General features: G+C 54.6%; 1 protein-coding gene across 1 annotated transcript in view; it reads right to left on the reverse strand.

The window, feature by feature from the left end:
- Positions 1-17,390, reverse strand: part of PAPLN (papilin, proteoglycan like sulfated glycoprotein) — a 34,181-nt gene that overhangs the window by 11,031 nt on the left and 5,760 nt on the right. The window contains exons 2-16 of the mRNA XM_040226138.1: positions 17,267-17,382; positions 16,308-16,368; positions 15,863-15,965; positions 13,832-13,962; positions 12,906-13,029; positions 12,369-12,449; positions 12,103-12,275; positions 11,880-12,003; positions 11,285-11,411; positions 10,125-10,332; positions 9,472-9,654; positions 9,124-9,265; positions 1,800-1,880; positions 1,366-1,624; positions 277-397 (exon numbers count right to left, since the gene is read on the reverse strand). Coding sequence (XP_040082072.1) covers positions 277-397; positions 1,366-1,624; positions 1,800-1,880; positions 9,124-9,265; positions 9,472-9,654; positions 10,125-10,332; positions 11,285-11,411; positions 11,880-12,003; positions 12,103-12,275; positions 12,369-12,449; positions 12,906-13,029; positions 13,832-13,962; positions 15,863-15,965; positions 16,308-16,368; positions 17,267-17,382 — 2,034 coding nt within the window. The remainder of the gene's footprint in view (positions 1-276; positions 398-1,365; positions 1,625-1,799; positions 1,881-9,123; positions 9,266-9,471; positions 9,655-10,124; positions 10,333-11,284; positions 11,412-11,879; positions 12,004-12,102; positions 12,276-12,368; positions 12,450-12,905; positions 13,030-13,831; positions 13,963-15,862; positions 15,966-16,307; positions 16,369-17,266; positions 17,383-17,390) is intronic.

Raw genomic sequence — 17,390 nt, forward strand, 5'->3', positions numbered from 1 at the left:
CCAGGCTGCTGGGGGGAGGATGGCAGGAAGAGAGAGGGACAGAACTATGACCCCATTGAGCAAAACCCCAGCCCTGGAGATCATATCCAGGAGAAGGTCGGACGAACCCCCAGCCCGGGCCTGTCGCGGAAGCCTGTGCCTTCAAGAGGACAAGCCAGGCCAGCAAGCTTCAGGGACCTCCTTCCGCAAGGTCAAAGCTGCCACGAACCCGTGTCACAGCAGCACTGAGCAGGCCTGCAGGCTGGACTCATGGCCCTGGGGTGAGCAGACACTCACTGCGGAGGCCACTGCTCTCGATCCTGGCCTGCCCCCGGAGTTGTCGCGTCCGTAAGAGCTCATGCAGCCTGCCTGATGGGGCCCCTTGGCCACGGTCACCCCGTCAGGGCAGCACCCGAACCTGGAAAGACATCACAGCCCTGACCCCTGCCCCACCAGGGAACCTGAGTTCCAGCACCCCAGGATCCAAGCTCTGAGGCTCCCTGAGCCAGGGGGCTTGACCAGGCGAGGATCGGAGTGGGGAGATAGCGGGCCCTTGCGTGCAGGGCGAACCATGTGGCGAACCGCAGTCTCTGCCACGTCCACTCACCATACAGGGGCTCTCAGGGAGGGCCACAGGAAGACAATAAGCAGAGCTAAACCCTTAGTAATCAACCGATCCTCGACTCACACATCCCACCACAAAACCAAGAAGGTGGAAAGTCACCTGAGCTCCCCAGACACCAGGTTCCCAGGGAGGTTTTACAGAATGGAGGCAGCTGGGAGGTGGGGCAGCAGAAGGGTCAAAGGAGCCCAGGGCTTACTTCCCCTCCACCAACCAGGAGGTGGGAAGGAAGGCATGTATCGAAGCACCTGCGGGCCAGGCACCACGTGATCTGCTCCATCCTCACAGTGGCCCCAGTCAGTGGCTGTCACTGTTCCCAGTTCTCAGCAGAGAAAGCCAGAATCAGAGAGGTTAAGTAACTTGCCCCAAGTCACACAGCTGGGTCTCTGGCTGAGCTGAGACTCACCCCCCCCCCAAGCTGCTGACTCCAGAATCGTGGCCCTTAGCACCCCAGCCCGAGAGAGCAGGAGCCTCATTTGGATCACAGAGCTAGAATTCATACCCTACTTGCCTTTCCCAAGCCTCAGGCTACATCTCAACAGGCTGACCTCTGCAGAGAGAGCGGGGGGGGGCTTTTTTTCCCTAACCCAGCAGGTTAGGGAGCTCAGCGGGAGAAAGCCAAGTCCCCAGTTCTGCCCACACTGGGCAGCTCAGACACAGCAGCCCTGGAGTCCCGCTCCTGAGCTATGCTAACCCACCCTACCCGCTCTGAGCAGAGACCTGCCCTGCCCTCTCTGACTTGGGGAGTGGGGAGAGGCACCCACCTGCTCTGCTGACACGAGGAGGCCCCAGGGCAGCCTTGCCACTGTGGCCCAAGGGACGCGGTGTGGCCGTCAGGGCAGCACCCGTGGGAGCTGTGTCTGCAGTCGTGGGGCCCAGAGCCCGGTTGCAGAGGCTGCCGGTATGAGGAGAGCTGCAGAGACGGGGCAGGGCCCGGGGCTGACAAGGGTGGGCTCTGGCCTCCTCTGGGGTTACCCCGTGCCGAGGGCTGCTCCTGGGGTGCCCACCAGTGGTCTCTGAAATCTGGAAAGAGGAGGAAACAAAAGATCTGTGATGTCTCTGTTTGACTCCTCACCCTCCGTCTTTGTCCATGTCAAACCCTCCTCTCCACATCCCTTCCCCCCACAACCACTTGCCCCCACCCTCAACGTCCATCCCAAGGGCCCCCGGGGTTGGGAGCTTCCACCAAGCTTCTCACCTGAGGCAGAGGCCTCCCATGGGCCCAAAGACATCCGGGGGTCCCTGGGGCTGGTGTGTACTTCCGGCATGCTGGGGACTTCTGCAGGGAGCCGGGGCGTCCGGGAGCAGGGGGAAGGCCACCCCCCCCCATCTGCTCCCACCCCATCACTCAGGCAGGACCCGGGAAACCCAGAAGAGCAGAAGTGAAGAGCAGTGGGCTTGTGTTTCTGTCAACACCCTTTCCAGGTTTCAAAAGAGTCTCGTCACATAGAAAACGCCCATGTCACGTGTTTAGCAAAGAGAAAAGCCACATGTAAAGAGAGCATTTATGTTCGATCCCAACAACATAAAAAATGGTAACCCCAAAATTTTTAATTGGATTGAAGAAAACATAATCCAATTTTTAAATGGGCAAAGAACTTGAACATAAGACTTTTCCAAAGAAGACACAGGGATGGCCGATAAGCACGTGAAAAGATGCTCAACACTATCGGCCATTAAGGAAATGCAAACCGGAGCCACAAGGAGACGCCCCTTCACAGGTGCTAGCGTGGTTCTAATCAGAAAGACCGAGATAACAAGGGTCGGCGAGGATGAGGATGAGGATGGAACCCTCACGCAACTGCTGGTGGGAATAAAGAATGGTGGAGACTGTGGAAACAGCCTGGCAGTCCTTCAGAACAGTTACATGGTTACTATACAGCCCAGAAACTCCACTTCTAAGTATAAACCCAAGAGAACTGAACACAGACAGCCACACAGAAACTTCTACATGAATATTCATAGCATCAGTATTCACTAAAGCCAAAAGGTGGAAACAACCCAAATATCCATCCACAGACACGCGGATAAACAAACTGGGTACATCCATGATTGACTGCAATTTAGCCATAAAAAGCAATGAAGTCCTGATGTATGCCACAACTTAGACGAACCTCAGAAGCATTCTGCTCAGTGAAAGAAGCCAGATGCAAAAGGTATGCTATTCCTCGACCTGATGTATCTAGCACTGGCAAGTCCACAGAGACACAGCGGTCTGGCTACCAGTGAAGAGGACCAGGGTTAATGGGGAGTGATTAATTGATGGGTACAGAGTACTTTTATGGGGTGGTGAGAATTTTTGAAACTAGAAAGATTGAGGGCAGGTGGAGAAGGGGACGACAGAGGATGAGATGGTTGGATGGCATCACCCACTCAATGGACATGAGTTTGAGGAAGCTCCAGGAGTTGGTGATGGACAGAGGGCCTGGTGTGCTGCAGTCCATGGGGTCGCAAAGAGTCGGATACGACTGAGCGACTGAACTGAACTGAGAGAGCTGGTGGTCATACAACCTTGAGAACAAATAACAGCACATTGTACACATTAAAGTGGTTAACTGTTATTGAATTTCACCTCAATAAAAAATTCCATATTAAAAACAACTGAATAGATAAATGAGATAGAGAGTAGATGATGAAAATGTAATTACAACAAAATATTAATTGTAGAACTTGATGGCGGGTACACACAGCTCTTCATCTTTCCTGCATGATTAACGTTTCTCCTCGTCTCTTGTCCAACTTGGCAAACTTACTCAATATCACGAACTGTACCATTAGAATAGGTGAATTTTATGGTGTATGATAATTAACCTCAATAAAGTTTTTTAAAAGATTTTTCATCACAAAATGTTACAGAAAAAAAATGCAAAAGGCTGTAGATAAAAAGAGGACAACAGAAGTTTTTAAAAATGATGCCCAAAATAATACTAGCAAGATATGGCCAAAGCTCACTACAAAACAGACCCACCAACACAGAGAATAGAGCTATGGTTGCCAAGGGGGAGGCTGGGAGTGCGGGGCTGGCAGATGTCAACTATCACATAGAGAATGGATAAACAACATGGCCCTCCTGTATAGCGCAGGGAACTATATGGAACATCCCGCGATAGACGGTGTGTGCTAAGTCGCTTCAGTCATGTCCAACTCTCTGTGACCCCATGGGATTCTCCAGGCAAGAATACTGGAGCGGGATACCATGCCCTTCTCCAGGGGGTTTTCCTCACCCCGGGGGTCTCCTGCAACTCTTGTATTGCGGGCGGTTCTTTACCGCTGAGCCACCACAGAAGCAAAAGAGAAAAGAATACAAAAAAGGATGTGTGTGTGTATATACATATATCTTAAAAACTGAATCACTTCGCTGTACAGCAGAAACTAGCACTGTACTGTAAATCAACTCTACTTGAATAAAATAAAAAACCCGAAATGCTCACAGTGAAAGGCTCTGCATGCTGTGCGTGTGTGTTTTGCCAGGGGGCTGGGTGAGGGGGGTGCTTCCTTCTATTTGTTAAGTGTTTTTCAAATTTTCCACAATAAATATCACTACATAGTGGAACAAAGTTACAAAAAAAAAAAAAAAAAGTGAAAAGTCCATCTCCATGGGAACTACATCTCGCCAGTCCCAGGGAACTTTTAAAAATAATAATTTAGAGTTGGAAGATTCTGGTAGATATGTGGTCAAATCTTTGTTTTCCATGTATTGCCCGTCCCACCTCGGCCACAAGCTCAGACAAGGTTGATTCAAATTCTCTGCCTGGTCTGGTCTCCTGTCTACATTTGGCCGTGGGTTCACGGTCCCCAGCCAGCCTGGTAATTCCTGGAAAGTCCCTCTGTGGCTGGGAAGGCAACTTTCCGCCAAGCCCAGCCTGCCTCTGTGACACGTGAGGACTCCTATGACTCTCTTCTGCCATTGGCTCAGGCTTTAACTCAGGGTCTGGGGTCCCTGCCCACACGCCAGGGGCTCCAGGCTGAGCCGGCCAGCGCCCACCCCTCCATTCCTCAAACTCTGAGCCTGCATGCCTGCAGCCTGCTCCCACTCTCTCCACTTCAGCCTGACCCTCAGGCAGGCACCAAATGTCCTAACCATCTTTCACGGTGTCACTTCGAGCCCCCCAACTTTCAACGGCTCCCCGAGCCTATCAGACAAATGTAAGCCATAGCCAGAGGCCTGAGGCCTTCAGCATCCTCCCAGCCTTAAGGGCACCCCCCTGAAGAGACCTGTCACAACCCCCCACCCCACCCTGGGCCAGTGCCAGTCCTGGCTCCCGACTGGTCTCACAGTTACTGAGCACTGGAGATGGGGCCAGAGTGACCGAGAAACTGAGTTTCAAATTTTGTTGAATCAGAATTAAATTTACAATTTAAACACTAACACTTGATTCATTTATCGGAAGATGCTTCAGTATATCTGGGACAAGTTGGGTAGGTGAGTCTGCTTTTTCAACTGGATATCTCATGACCTCTATATTGAGACCGACTACACCAGTGGGATTCCAGCATCTGAACTGAGATGTGCCGTAAGTGTAACCTATACAGTGGACTTCAAAGCTTAAAATCTTGTGAAAAAAAGAATATAAAATATCCTACAATTTTTATATTGATTCCAGGCTAAAAAATATTTTATTGGGTTAAATAAAACATATTATTCAATGCAGATTCACTTGTTTCTTTTTATTTTCTAAAATGTGGCTCTTAGAAAATTTTTAATGACGTGGGCTTGTTTATTTCTACTATGTGCTGCTCTAGAAAGAGGGGGAAGCAGAACTGTCCAGCGTGTCGGTTCAAGGGGAGCCCTCTTTGGACACTCAGCCCCTCCTCCAGGGCACTCGCCAGTAAGTATCCAAAACAGTAGGAACTACACAAATTCTAAATTCTCACCCACAAGTGGACTTCTGTGGAGCCCCTAGAAATCACAAGATGAAAATGTTCACACACCAAATGTCACTGGGGGTGAAAAGCAGATACAGAAATCACAGATACACTACAAGGAAACACACTAAGGATTTATCCAGTAACAGCTGGGATCAAGGCCAATTTAAGTTTCTCTATATATACTACGTTTCTAATTTCTCCAAACGTTCCACAATGAACACACATTAATTATTTCTATAATTATGAAAACAGCAATGCAGGTTTCTTCCTTTCACAGCTCACCCTGGCCTGAAGTGCTCCTCCCGTTTCCTTCCTTTCTGAGTGAATGCCTCTCTGGGGCAGGCTTCGGGCCACCTCCCAGGAAGGTGTCCAGGGCCCCAGGACACCAAGTGGCTCGAGGGAGCTGGACTTGTAAGGGCTGAGGAACCTCCTGCGCGTGTAGCCAGAAGGCCAGGCCCAGGAGCCCAGCTCAGGGCCCCACAGGGCCTTACCACTACTGCTACCCTCCCTCCATACAGACGTGAGAGCTGGACCATAAAGAAAGCTGAGCGCCGAAGAATTGACGCTTTTGAACTGTGGTGTCAGAGAAGACTCTTGAGAGTCCCTTGGACTGCAAGGAGAGCCAACCAGTCCATCCCAAAGGAAATCAACCCTGAATATTCATTGGAAGGACTGATGCTGAAGCTGAATACTTTGGCCACCTGATGCAAAGAGCCAACTCACTGGAAAAGACCCTGATGCTGAGAAAGACTGAAGGCAGGAGGAGAAGGGGACAACAGAGGATGAGATGGTTGGATAACATCACCGACTCAATGGACATGAATTTGAGCAAACTATGGGAGATGGTGAAGGACAAGGAAGCCTGGTGTGCTGCAGTCCATGAGGTCGCAAACAGTAGTCCACTACTGAGCGACAGCTTCATTTATGGAGTATTGCGCGTGTGGGTACTATGCCAAGAGATCACCACAAGCCTGGAAAGTCAGTCTCCTTAACCCCCCCGGAACAGCTGGGCCAGCCGAAGATCAGAGAGGAGAGACCCTTGCCCAGGGTCACACGGCTGGTCAGCAATGGAGGGGAGATTTGAACCCAGTTAGCCGTTGACTCTGGGCCACCGGTTCTTGGCCACCTTGCCACATGCCTCCACTGGCATCCTACCATTTCCCCGTCATTGGCACGTCAGGGCCAAACACACCTCTCTGCGGTCTCAGAAGGCCACACCCCTGGCCACCCCTGTGCAGCCAGCCCCAGCCCACACCTTCCCCCAATAACACTTCCTCAAATCAAGTAACCTGATGGCCTGTGTGCCCCTTGTCCTACAGCTCCTCAAGACTGGGACACCTTTTTTCCCAGTGAGGATGGTGGGTGAAGGGGGTTGGGAAGGCAGAGGCAATGTGAAGGACATCTCTCCTGGACTGCCTCCCTCTCTGCCCTCAGTCCTTCAACAAACATTTACTGAGGACCGACCACGTGCCAGCTAGGTTCCCTGGGGATATAAACAGGAAGAAAGAACAGCAAGAATAGTTCCAAAGAATAGCAAGGAGAGATAAGCAAGACTTTCTCAGTGATCAATGCAAAGAAATAGAGGAAAACAACAGAATGGGAAAGACTAGAGATCTCTTCAAGAAAACTAGAGATACCAAGGGAACATTTCATGCAAAGATGGGCACAATAAAGGACAGAAATGATATGGACCTAACAGAAGCAGAAAATATTAAGAAGAGGTGGCAAGAATACAAAGAACTATACTAACAAAAAGATCTTCATGACCCAGATAACCACAATGGTGTGATCATTCACCTAGAGCCAGACATCCTGGAGTGCAAGATCAAGTGGGCCTTAGGAAGCATCACTACGAACAAAGCTAGTGGAAGTGATGGAATTCCAGTTGAACTCTTTCAAATCCTAAAAGATGATGCTGTGAAAGTGCTGCACTCAATATGCCAGCAAATTTGGAAAACTCAGCAGTGGCCACAGGACTAGAAAAGGTCAGTTTTCATTCTAATCCCAAAGAAAGGCTATGCCAAAAAATGTTTAAATTACTGCACAATTGCACTCATTTCACATGCTAGCAAGGTAACACTCAAAATCCAAGCTAGACTTCAACAGTACATGAACCAAGAACTTCCAGATGTACAAGCTGGATTTAGAAAAGACAGAGGAACCAGAGATTAAAATGCCAACATCTGTTGGATCACAGAAAAAGCAAGAGGATTCCAGAAAAACATCTATTTCTGCTTCATTGACTATGCTAAAGCTTCTGACTGTGTGGATCACAACAAACTGTGGAAAATTCTTCAAGAGATGGGAATATCAGGCCACCTTCCCTCACTCCTGAGAAACCTGCATACAGGTCAAGAATCAACAGTTAGAACCAGACATGGAACAACAGACTGGCTCAAAATCGGGAAAGGAGCACATCAAGGCTGTATATCGTCACCCTGCTTATTTAACTTACATGCAGTGTACATCATGCAAAATGCCGGGCTGGATGAAGCACAAGCTGGAATCAAGATTGCTGGGAGAAATATCAATAACCTCAGATATGCAGGTGACACCACCCTAATAGCAGAAAGCAAAGAGGAACTAAAGAGCCTCTTGATAAAGGTGAAAGAGGAAAGTGAAAAAGCTGGCTTAAACTTCAACATTCAAAAAACAAAGATCATGGCATCCGGTCCCATCACTTCATGGTAAATAGATGTGGAAACAATGAAAATTGTGACAGATTTTATTTTCTTGGGCTCCTAAATCACTGTGGACAGTGACTACACCCATGAAATTAAAAGACACTTGCTCCTTGGAAGAAAAGTTATGACCAACCTAGACAGCATATTAAAAAGCAAAAACATCACTTTGCTGACAAAACTCTGTATAGTCAAAGCTATGGTTTTTCCAGTAGTCATGTACAGATGTGAGAGTTGGACCATAAAGAAGGCTGAGTGCTGAAGAATTGATGCTTTAGAACTGTGGTATTGAAAAAGACTCCTGAAAGTCCCTTGGACTGCAAGGAGATTAAACCAGTCAGTCCTAAAGGAAATCAGTCCTGAATACTCATTAGGGGGACTGATGCTGAGACTGAAGCTCCAACACTTTGGCCACCTGATGAGAAGAGCTGACTCATTAGAAGAGACTCTGATGCTGGGAAAGATTGAAGGCAGGAGGAGAAGGGGATGACAGAGGATGAGATGGTTGGATGGCATCACCGACTCAATGGAGATGAGTTTGAGCAAGCTCCGGGAGATAGTGAAGAACAGGGAAGCCTGGTGTGCTGCAGTCCATGGGGTAACAAAGAGTCGGACCCGACTGAGGAAATGAACAACAAAACAGGAAGAAGGAAGCGGACTTGGCCCTCAGGAAGCTTATAGCTAGTAGGCCTAACAAGCCACGAACAACCACTGCAGCACCTAAGTGTGCTAGCAGAGAGCTCGAGGGTGTGAGGGGGAGGTGCTGCCACCTGGGGGGGCCACACGGCTGCCTGATGAGGCAGCTGAGAGCTGGCCTTTGTGGGCAGCAAAGGCCTCACACATGGAGACCTGAGAGGAGGGTGGTCCAGGGGGCTGAGGGCACAAGCAAAGGCGCAGGAGCAGGAGGTGCTGGCCAGGTTGCCGGCAGGGCTAGAGGCCAGGCCAGGCTCTAGCCGCCCCTCCCGTCCTTACCTGGAGGGAGATCGCAGGGCTGCGTGTTGCAGGCCTCCAAGGCCGCGGGCTTGGACGGCTGCAGGCTCCCACAGCGGCTGGGGGGCCCAAGGGCACAGACCACCTGGCGCCTCCGAGTGCCCGAGCTGCAGCTCTTGGAGCACTGAGGACCCCCGGGAGGGAGGGCGAGGGAGAACATACCGCACGGGGGGAGAGAGCCTCAGGCTGGGGGCACCCATAAGGCAGGGGGAAGGGGAGGATGCTTGAGTCCTATAGTCAGACCTAGGGACCAGGACTGGACAGGGGGAGGGGAGGAGGGAGGGGAGGAGGGAGGGGAGGAGGGAGGGGAGGAGGGAGAGGAGTACTCACTAGACCCCAGGCGCCCACGTGCCAGGCCTGGTCACTGAGAGGGGGACAGTCATTGTGCACACAGGGCTCAGTGAGTGGGGGATGGTCCTCCAAGGAGCAGGCCGTGGCATGGAGCAGAGACCCCTCGTCACCCCGGCAGGTGACGCTCCGCCTCCGGACCCCCACACCGCAGCTGACAGAGCACTGTGAGGACCGGGCTGTCAGCGTGAGCTGGTCCTCGCCCAGCTGGGGGCCCACCAGCCTGGCACGGAGGGCAGACAGCGCTCCGTGGCCCCAGGCCCAGAGAGGCCAAGTCACCCTCCTGAGGTCACACAGCCTGAACCATGGTGGCGGACACCGGGCTGAAGTGCATTTTCCTTTATTTGCAACTGCTACACATGTAGCTGGCCAGAAGCAGTGACCAGCAGCCCCAGCCCCCCGCCTCGCCCCCCAAACAACGTGCCTGGCTCCTTTCCCACCCACCCACCCTGGACCCTTGAGAAGGAGGAATAGCACTGGTGCAGGGATCCAAGCCCCTGCTCTTAGCCCCAGCCTTGACCACAGCAGGTCCCTTCTCTCCCAGGAGCTGCTTCCCCTAGGAGAGTTGCCAGTGGCCGCCCAGGCCCACCACTCAGCTCCTGATGGCCACCACGTCCCAGAGGGGCTGGGCTCACCTCACTCCAGGGCTCCACGCTCCAGCCTGCACAGCGCTGCAGGTTACAGGCCCGCGTGCCTGGGGGCTTCTCAGGCAGACCCTCGCACTCAGCGTCCTCGGCAGCCTCCTGGGCACTGGCCCCATCAGACAAGACGCAGTAGACGGAGCGGGACTGGGAGCCGCCCCCACAGGAGGCCGAGCAGAGCGTCCAGGGCCCCGTCTTCCAGCTGGTGGGGAGCAGGAGCACAGTGAGGTGGACCCTGCAGCTGGGTCTGAGTTCCAGGCCCAGGGGAGTGGTGCCCAGGAGCAGAGTGGGGACCCCTCCTCCCCGGCCCATCCTCTGAGCATCAGGCCATCCAGGTGAGGAGCAGAGAGCCCTGCTCACCTTTCCCATTACTGTGCCCGGGTCCCTATAAACACGGAGCCTGGCTGCCTCCCTCCCAGGGCTCCTGTCCTCACATGGACCCGTTTCTCCTTCTCACCGGGTCACCATCACCCCAGCCAGACTCCGCTCCCTCCAGGTCTGACCTTAGCGGAGGGGGGCATCTCCCCGAGGGGCCCTGCTCACCCACATGTGCAGAGGCCCTTCCCGGCCCTGGGCCCCAGGACCTGGATGATAGGACCACCCCCACCGCACATGCAAAGCCAAGCCTACCACCATCCCCAGAGACCAGCTGCCTGCCACCAAGGCCACCGGGTGGAAGATGGCACAGCCCTGCAGGGAGCCAGTGGCCCGAGGATTACCTGCTCCTGCACACACGCTGGGCCCCAGCAAGGTGCCACGCTCTGGGCCGGTGCAGGTAAGAGGTCCTTGGTGCACAAACAAAGGCATCGCCGATGCCCTCAGGCCCCTGGGCCCGAGCCCTGGTCCACTCCTTGGCATCTGCCAATTCCCTGCCAGCTCACACCAATGGGGCCTCTGGTACCCACACCACCACCACCCCCCCCCCCCGCCATTAGCCTGGACATTCTGGGCACTGTGTGGGCTCACAAGGGTGGACAGAACCACCCAGGGTCTCTCGCTCAAGCCCCCCACTGCCTCCTCCCCACCCAGCTGCAGCTATCAGGAGCCCCCCAGCCTCCTGCTTTTCCCAACACCTAAAGCAGCTGAGGGCCTCCACCCCCTTCCCACCGAAGAGCTTGGGCCCTGCCTGGGCAGAGGGGCGGGTAGGGCCTCACCGCTTGGTGTGCGGGCAGGGCTGCAGGCTGCAGGGGCGGCGGTCAGCCGGCCGTGGCTGGGGCTGGCACAGGTGCTCGGGGTAGACCTCGTCATCCATGGTGCAGAACACCTGGCGGGTCTGCTGACCTGCAGAGGCCAGGCCACAGCAGGCAGCCGGTCAGTCCACATTCGCCCAATGCATTCTCTGGGCCAGGCTCCCTTCTGGCACACATCCCAAGTGTCACCTTACTCGAGCCTCAGTGACCCCCCTGGGTAGGTGGCCATCACCACGTCTGAGCTCAGAGAGCTTTATCTGTGGGTGATGGGGCCCCTCTCTGACTCCTGGTCACTGGCTCCAGGCCCACCCTCCACCACCAAAGGAATACCATGTCCTAGGAGATGCCACTGCCTCCAGGAAGCCCTCTGGTTCACTTAGCTAAGGTAGGGGCCCTTTGTTGAGTCCCCCCACTCCTGGGTTTCCCCAAGGTGGGCCCCTGTGACATGCAGATGTTGCATCTATTTGTCCACCTCCCTCCCATGGCTGGAGTACCTGCAGGGGAGAGCTGAGCCTTACACACAGCCACGCGCCGCCCCCACCCAGGCCGCTACCCTCACCTCCACCACATTCAGCGCTGCAGTCGCCCCACGAGCCGTGGCTCCAGCTGAAGCCGGGCTGGGGAGCACCCAGGGGCAGGTGGTACTCGAAGTGCACGCCTGGGTTGGGCTCCTGGCTGATGAGCTGTGCAGGAGGGTCCCCATTGAGGCTGGAGGCCAGGGGGCCACCCTGCTCACCCTCCTGCCAGCCTCTTGGGGGCCAGGTGCCCGCCTCCCCCTTCACCTCAATGACCAGGGGCTCCGAGGTGGGGCCACGGGCGTGGAGCCGCTCGGGCGCCAGGTCCCCTTCAGCTCCCCGCTCATAGTGCAGGAGGGTGCTGGCCACGGGCAGGGCGCGGGCACCCTCGATGGTCCAGTGTCCATTGAGGTAGTATTCGCCACGGATGCTCTTCACCGCTGCACCGGGGGAGCACTCCAGTCAGCTGCCAAGGAGAACCCACCTCCCTGCCACAGCAACTGCCCCGCCTCGGACCCCAAAACTGTCCTCACCCAGGAAATTCCTGCTGGCGGCCGCCTCCTCGATGAGGATGCTGGTGGCCCCCATGGGGACAATGAGGATCTGGTTGTAGCCTGAGGGGCAGAGACACTCTGGGACTACCAGCCACAAGGAGGAGTTGGCCCTGAGGCTACCCAGTGCCCAGCCGCACAGGTGGGGTCGCCAAGTAGGATACAGCAGGGCTGGGGGCTTGGGAAAGAGTGTTTCTGAAGGAGGAAATGGCTGCACAGGGGATGGACAGGTCCAGCACCCAAACTGATGGGAGGGGAGGGGGATGGAGGGGACAGATGGGGACGATGGGGGGAAGGGGAGGACATGCCCAGGCATCACTGGATAAGTGGGCGGAGATCCTAGCATGAGCCCACAGGCTCCTGGGCAAGGGTTTGGCCTCCACCCTGAGGCGTGACCTCAGGCCTTTCATGACCTGAGCCCCAGATCACACCATCTCGGTGCTCAGCGAGCAAGACGCCAGGAAGGGGCAGGTGACAGACCCCGGTCTGAACCGTCTGCAGACCCCACGAGGACCCCACCTCTGCTGAGGTCATTGGCTTCAAAGACGCCTGTGACGGGGTAGCAGGTCGTGCCGTCACCCCCACACTGCAGACACTTGTCGTCCTCCTTCGACGAGTCCAGGTGGTGGTCACAGCCGACGACCTGCCAGGCGGAGGTGAGAGGAGACGCAAGAGACCCGGGGGAGTCATGGTCACAGCCGGACTGGAACCCTAGCCACCCGGCCAGTCCAGGAGGCGCGGTAACCATTTGCTGGCCGGGGGCGCTGAGTAAGCCTTGAACCTGGCCGGTAGCTGATCATCCACCTCTCCTGCCTGCACAGCACCCGCATCCCCTTCTCTGGCAACAGCACCTCGTTTTCCTTCGGAAGCCACCTCTCTCCCACAGCGTGTGGACTCGGCTTCCGGGCAGTAGCGTCGGGCTGGTCAGCAGGCTGTATGCTCTGCTCAAGGCATTCGGGGGAGCCCCAGGTGAGGGCAAGCCAGGGGCAACCCGGGGTCGCTGGCACTCCTGGGAACAGCGCCCCCGCCCCAGGGGGCGGCCAGGCTGGGACGACCGAAGCCTGGGGCTGCTGGGCCATCTTCACAGCTCACCAGAAGAACTCGCCAACCCTCAGCGGACCCAGAGGAGAAGAAAGCCAAGCGAGGAGAGACTTTCCAGAGCAACAGCCAGGCCCCTGCAGCCAGCCAGCCCCTCCCTCAATGGCTTTTTTCCCCCTTAAGTCACTTTAACTTGAGCTTCTCTAACTTGCCACCCAGAGGCTTCCTCTTATTGTTGAGTTTTCAAAGGGCAAAGGTAAGAGGGCCGCAGGACATTGGCGATGCAAGGCACCCTAGAAGTTAGTCTTGAGAAGGCATCATGGTCAGGAGAGCCTCTGGTCGGGGGGCAGGGGGACATCCCGCAATGAGCCCCAAACCAGCTGGTGGGGGTGGCGGGGACAACTCACCCTGCAGCTGCCATCCACACAGACGTCCCGTTTGGCAGGTTCACAGGGTGTTCCGTCTACAACGGTCTCCTTGTGCTTGTAGTAGAAGCTCTCCCCCTTGGGGATGCAGTTCAGCTCACATTTATTGGGGGCTGCGGTAAGCAAGAGGGGGAAGTTGAGAGGCTGAGCAAGGTTCAAGGCCTGTGCGAGCAACAGTGAAGTCGGGCAGAGGCCAGAAACAGGCACACACGTGTGTGCACACACACACAGGGAGAGGAAGTCCTACACCATCACACCCCCGGTGGCTCAAAATCCCACCACCGTCACAAGGGGAAAGGATCTTCTCTATGAAGTGGATCCTACTCTGGGAATCAAGTCGAGGAAAAATCCTAGAATTAGGAAAAAGCTAGACACTTGAAGAGGTCTATCTCAGCATTACTATTTATAATAGTCTGAGTATCAGCTATTCTTTAATTCTATCACTAGATTATTATACCTGTGGACTATGCTATTAAGAACTGTGATTACTACCATGGGGAGATGTTTAATAGAATGCAAAGTGATACCATGTAACAATCACAAATACATAAACAGAGAGAGAAAGTAATGTGAAAGGAGCTAGAGAGAAACGCAAGCATCAGTCCTATGAAAAAGGTGGGTTAAGGTAATTTTCTTGTTTCAGTTTTTATATTTATCTATTTGAATAGCCCAGGAGTGCTAACAGGATTGTAATCACCTCCACCACAAAGATGGCATCCCTCAGCAGCCCTTTTTAAACTTTTCTCTGTTCTAATTTTTCTGTAATATTTTGTTGTTGTTCAGTTGCTAAGTTGTGTCCAACTCTGCCATGCCACAGACTGCAACACTCCAGGCTTCCCAGTCCTTCACCATCTCCTGGAGTTTGCCCAAACTCATGTCCATTGAGTTGGTGATGCCATCCAACCATTTCGTCCTCTGTCACCCCCTTCTCCTGCCCTCAATCTTTCCCAGCATCAGAGTCTTTTCCAATGAGTCCGTTCTTAGCAAATTATCTTCAACATACCTTCACCTTAGGATCCAGGAGGAGCAATGAATGCAAACTACCCCATCAGGGCCTCCACCTCTAGCCAAGACCCCTCCCCCAGCCCACAGCACACACAAGACATAAGGTGTTCACTGATTCAGAATCCAGAGTGCCAGAGTTTCCCGGAGTCACCTAGAGCGAGCAGTGAAAACTCATCCTGGGAGGGATTAGCCTACAGCATATCTGACTCATCGAAAATGTTTTAATTACACCATGTTAGTGATTCTTGTTTTTGTTTTTCTTGAACTGTATTGCTCTAAAAATTAATGACCTACACCCTCCTCAAAGTTACCCAGAGCATGGCTTCCAGCCCCAGAGATTCTGAGTAAATGAGCTCTTGCCACACCAAGCCCCCAGGCAGCCCAGGCTGCAGTTTGCCCAAACTTGGGCACAGGTCTCAACCCCCCCCCCCCCCCCCCCACCCCCTCAGCCCACCCCTGCACCCCACCCCGGGACTCCTGCCAGTGAGGAAGGCTTCAGGGAGCAGGCCAAACAAAAGAAGGCTCAAAACTGCACAGAACTGGCCAAGGCTTGGCCTGAAAACATTGTATACCCAGGGGGAAAGGATGGAAAAACCTCAAAATGGTCACCACTGTTGTGCTCTGCTGGGAGTACTGGAGGTTTTTCTTTAAATGGATTTGAAAACACGTCTAGAATATGGTGAGGACTTCCCAGGTGGCTCAGCAGTAAAGAATCCGCCTGCCATGCAGAAGACGCCAGAGATACCGGTTGGATCCCTGGGTCGGGAAGACCCCCTGGAATAGGAGGAAATGGCAGCCCACTCCAGTATTCTTGCGTTGAAAGTCGTGGGCAGAGCAATCCATGGGGCTGCAAAGAATGGGACAGAACTGAACGATTGAGCACCATAATTTGGTAGTGAGAATTGCGAAATGCAAAGTCAATGTAGCAAAGAGATTCCCCAAAGAAGGGGCCCAGCGTAGGACAGCGCAGGGTGGGGCAGCAGGGTGCCAGAAGGACAGCGCACTTACCCCCGTAGTAGGGCAACCACTTGTAACGCCGCCCCTGGAACTCGAGGCTGTCGAACTCCGCGCACTGCTCCGCCCTGAAGTCGCGGGCGCCATCGGGGCAGCTCTGTGGGGAGGAGGGGGCGAGGGAGGGGGCTTGTGGGCCCACTACTGGGGTCCGCCGTCCTGCTGGGCCCCGGGGAGGCCGGGGCCAGTTCTCCCAACCCCTGCTGCAGCTTCGGGGAAGCGGGGTCGCCCCCGCCGCCCCCCCCCCCCACCCAGGGCTCCCGTGCACCCCCTTCAGGGAGGGGGCTTGGGGTAAGGAGGTGAAGGTATCATTTCAGGCGGCAGGGTGAGGAAGCGACTGCCATGCACCCACGTGCGGGGCTGGGGGGCTTCCCAAGGCCAGTATGTCAGCCGCGGAGGGGGTCTGGGGAGCTGTCCTCCACCCCCAGGGGCTGTACCTTACCTCCGTGCGGCAAGAGCGGTGGCTCCGGGTGGGACCCACGCAGCTGGAGCCCCCATCTCTCCTGCAGGGCGAGAGCACTGGGAAGAGCCAAACCCCCAGGACCCAGCAACTGCCCCCTCCTGGGTCTCTCCCACAGGCGCCCCCACCCCACCCCCAGCTGCGGTGGAGCTACCGGATGGGCACTGCTGGGCCAGAGGGGTGGCAGGAGAGGAGGGGGCTCCCAAATCCCCTTAGGCAGGTATAATGAGCCCTGTGTTCAGACCTGGGAGAAGCCCGACCCAGAAGGCTAACTAGCCTAGAGTTTGGCTAACTCTGGGCCACTCTACCTCTTAAAGCATATTCCCAGAGAAGACTCAAATTCTGTCCTTGGAGATACAATAAGATGCAATATATACCCACTTGGTAAGGTTATTCTGCCATTTAAGAGGAGTAAATGTGGATAAGACACTTAGAATAGTATCTTCTCTCTGCCTCTTCAGGCAAAGTTTTCAGGAACCGTTAAAACCCTGACAGGCAGCGCGCCATCGCCCCTTCTTTCGAACCCTATGGTACTCGTCAGAGTGCAGGGCACACAGCAGGAGCTTAATAAGTCACTTAGAGCGAGAAACATCTATACTTGAAGGGGCTGACGGCAGAGAAACCGCACACGTTAAGAATTTTTGAGGATTATTCGTTAATGCAAGAATCCATTACACCTGCTGGCACTGCCGGAGAAGCTAGAGACTCAGGGGTGGATGAAGCAGGAATGGCACCAGCTCCCTGAAATAAGGCTGTCGTTGCAATCAGGGTGTCAGGATGCAGAAATGACTCGATTTCAAGTTCTCCACTGATGCTGCTCCCAGAACAAATCTGTCGTGTAGAAGGTTTTGCCCTTGTGGCCCTGGCACTGGCCCAGGACACCCAGCAGCTCCCCCGCGCTCGCTCTCTTTTAACAAGCTGGCCCATCCCCGCCTCCCTACCTCTGGGTGTAGCAGGGGCGCTCCCGGAAGCTGACGCCCCCTCCACAGGTTCGGCTGCAGGGGCTCCAATTACCCCAGGAGCCCCAGGTGTCACTCTGCCGCCTCACCTGGGGAGCCTGGAGGA

The sequence above is a fragment of the Oryx dammah genome, unplaced genomic scaffold (genome assembly GCF_014754425.2).
Source record: "Oryx dammah isolate SB20612 unplaced genomic scaffold, SCBI_Odam_1.1 HiC_scaffold_26, whole genome shotgun sequence".
NCBI lineage: Eukaryota > Metazoa > Chordata > Mammalia > Artiodactyla > Bovidae > Oryx > Oryx dammah.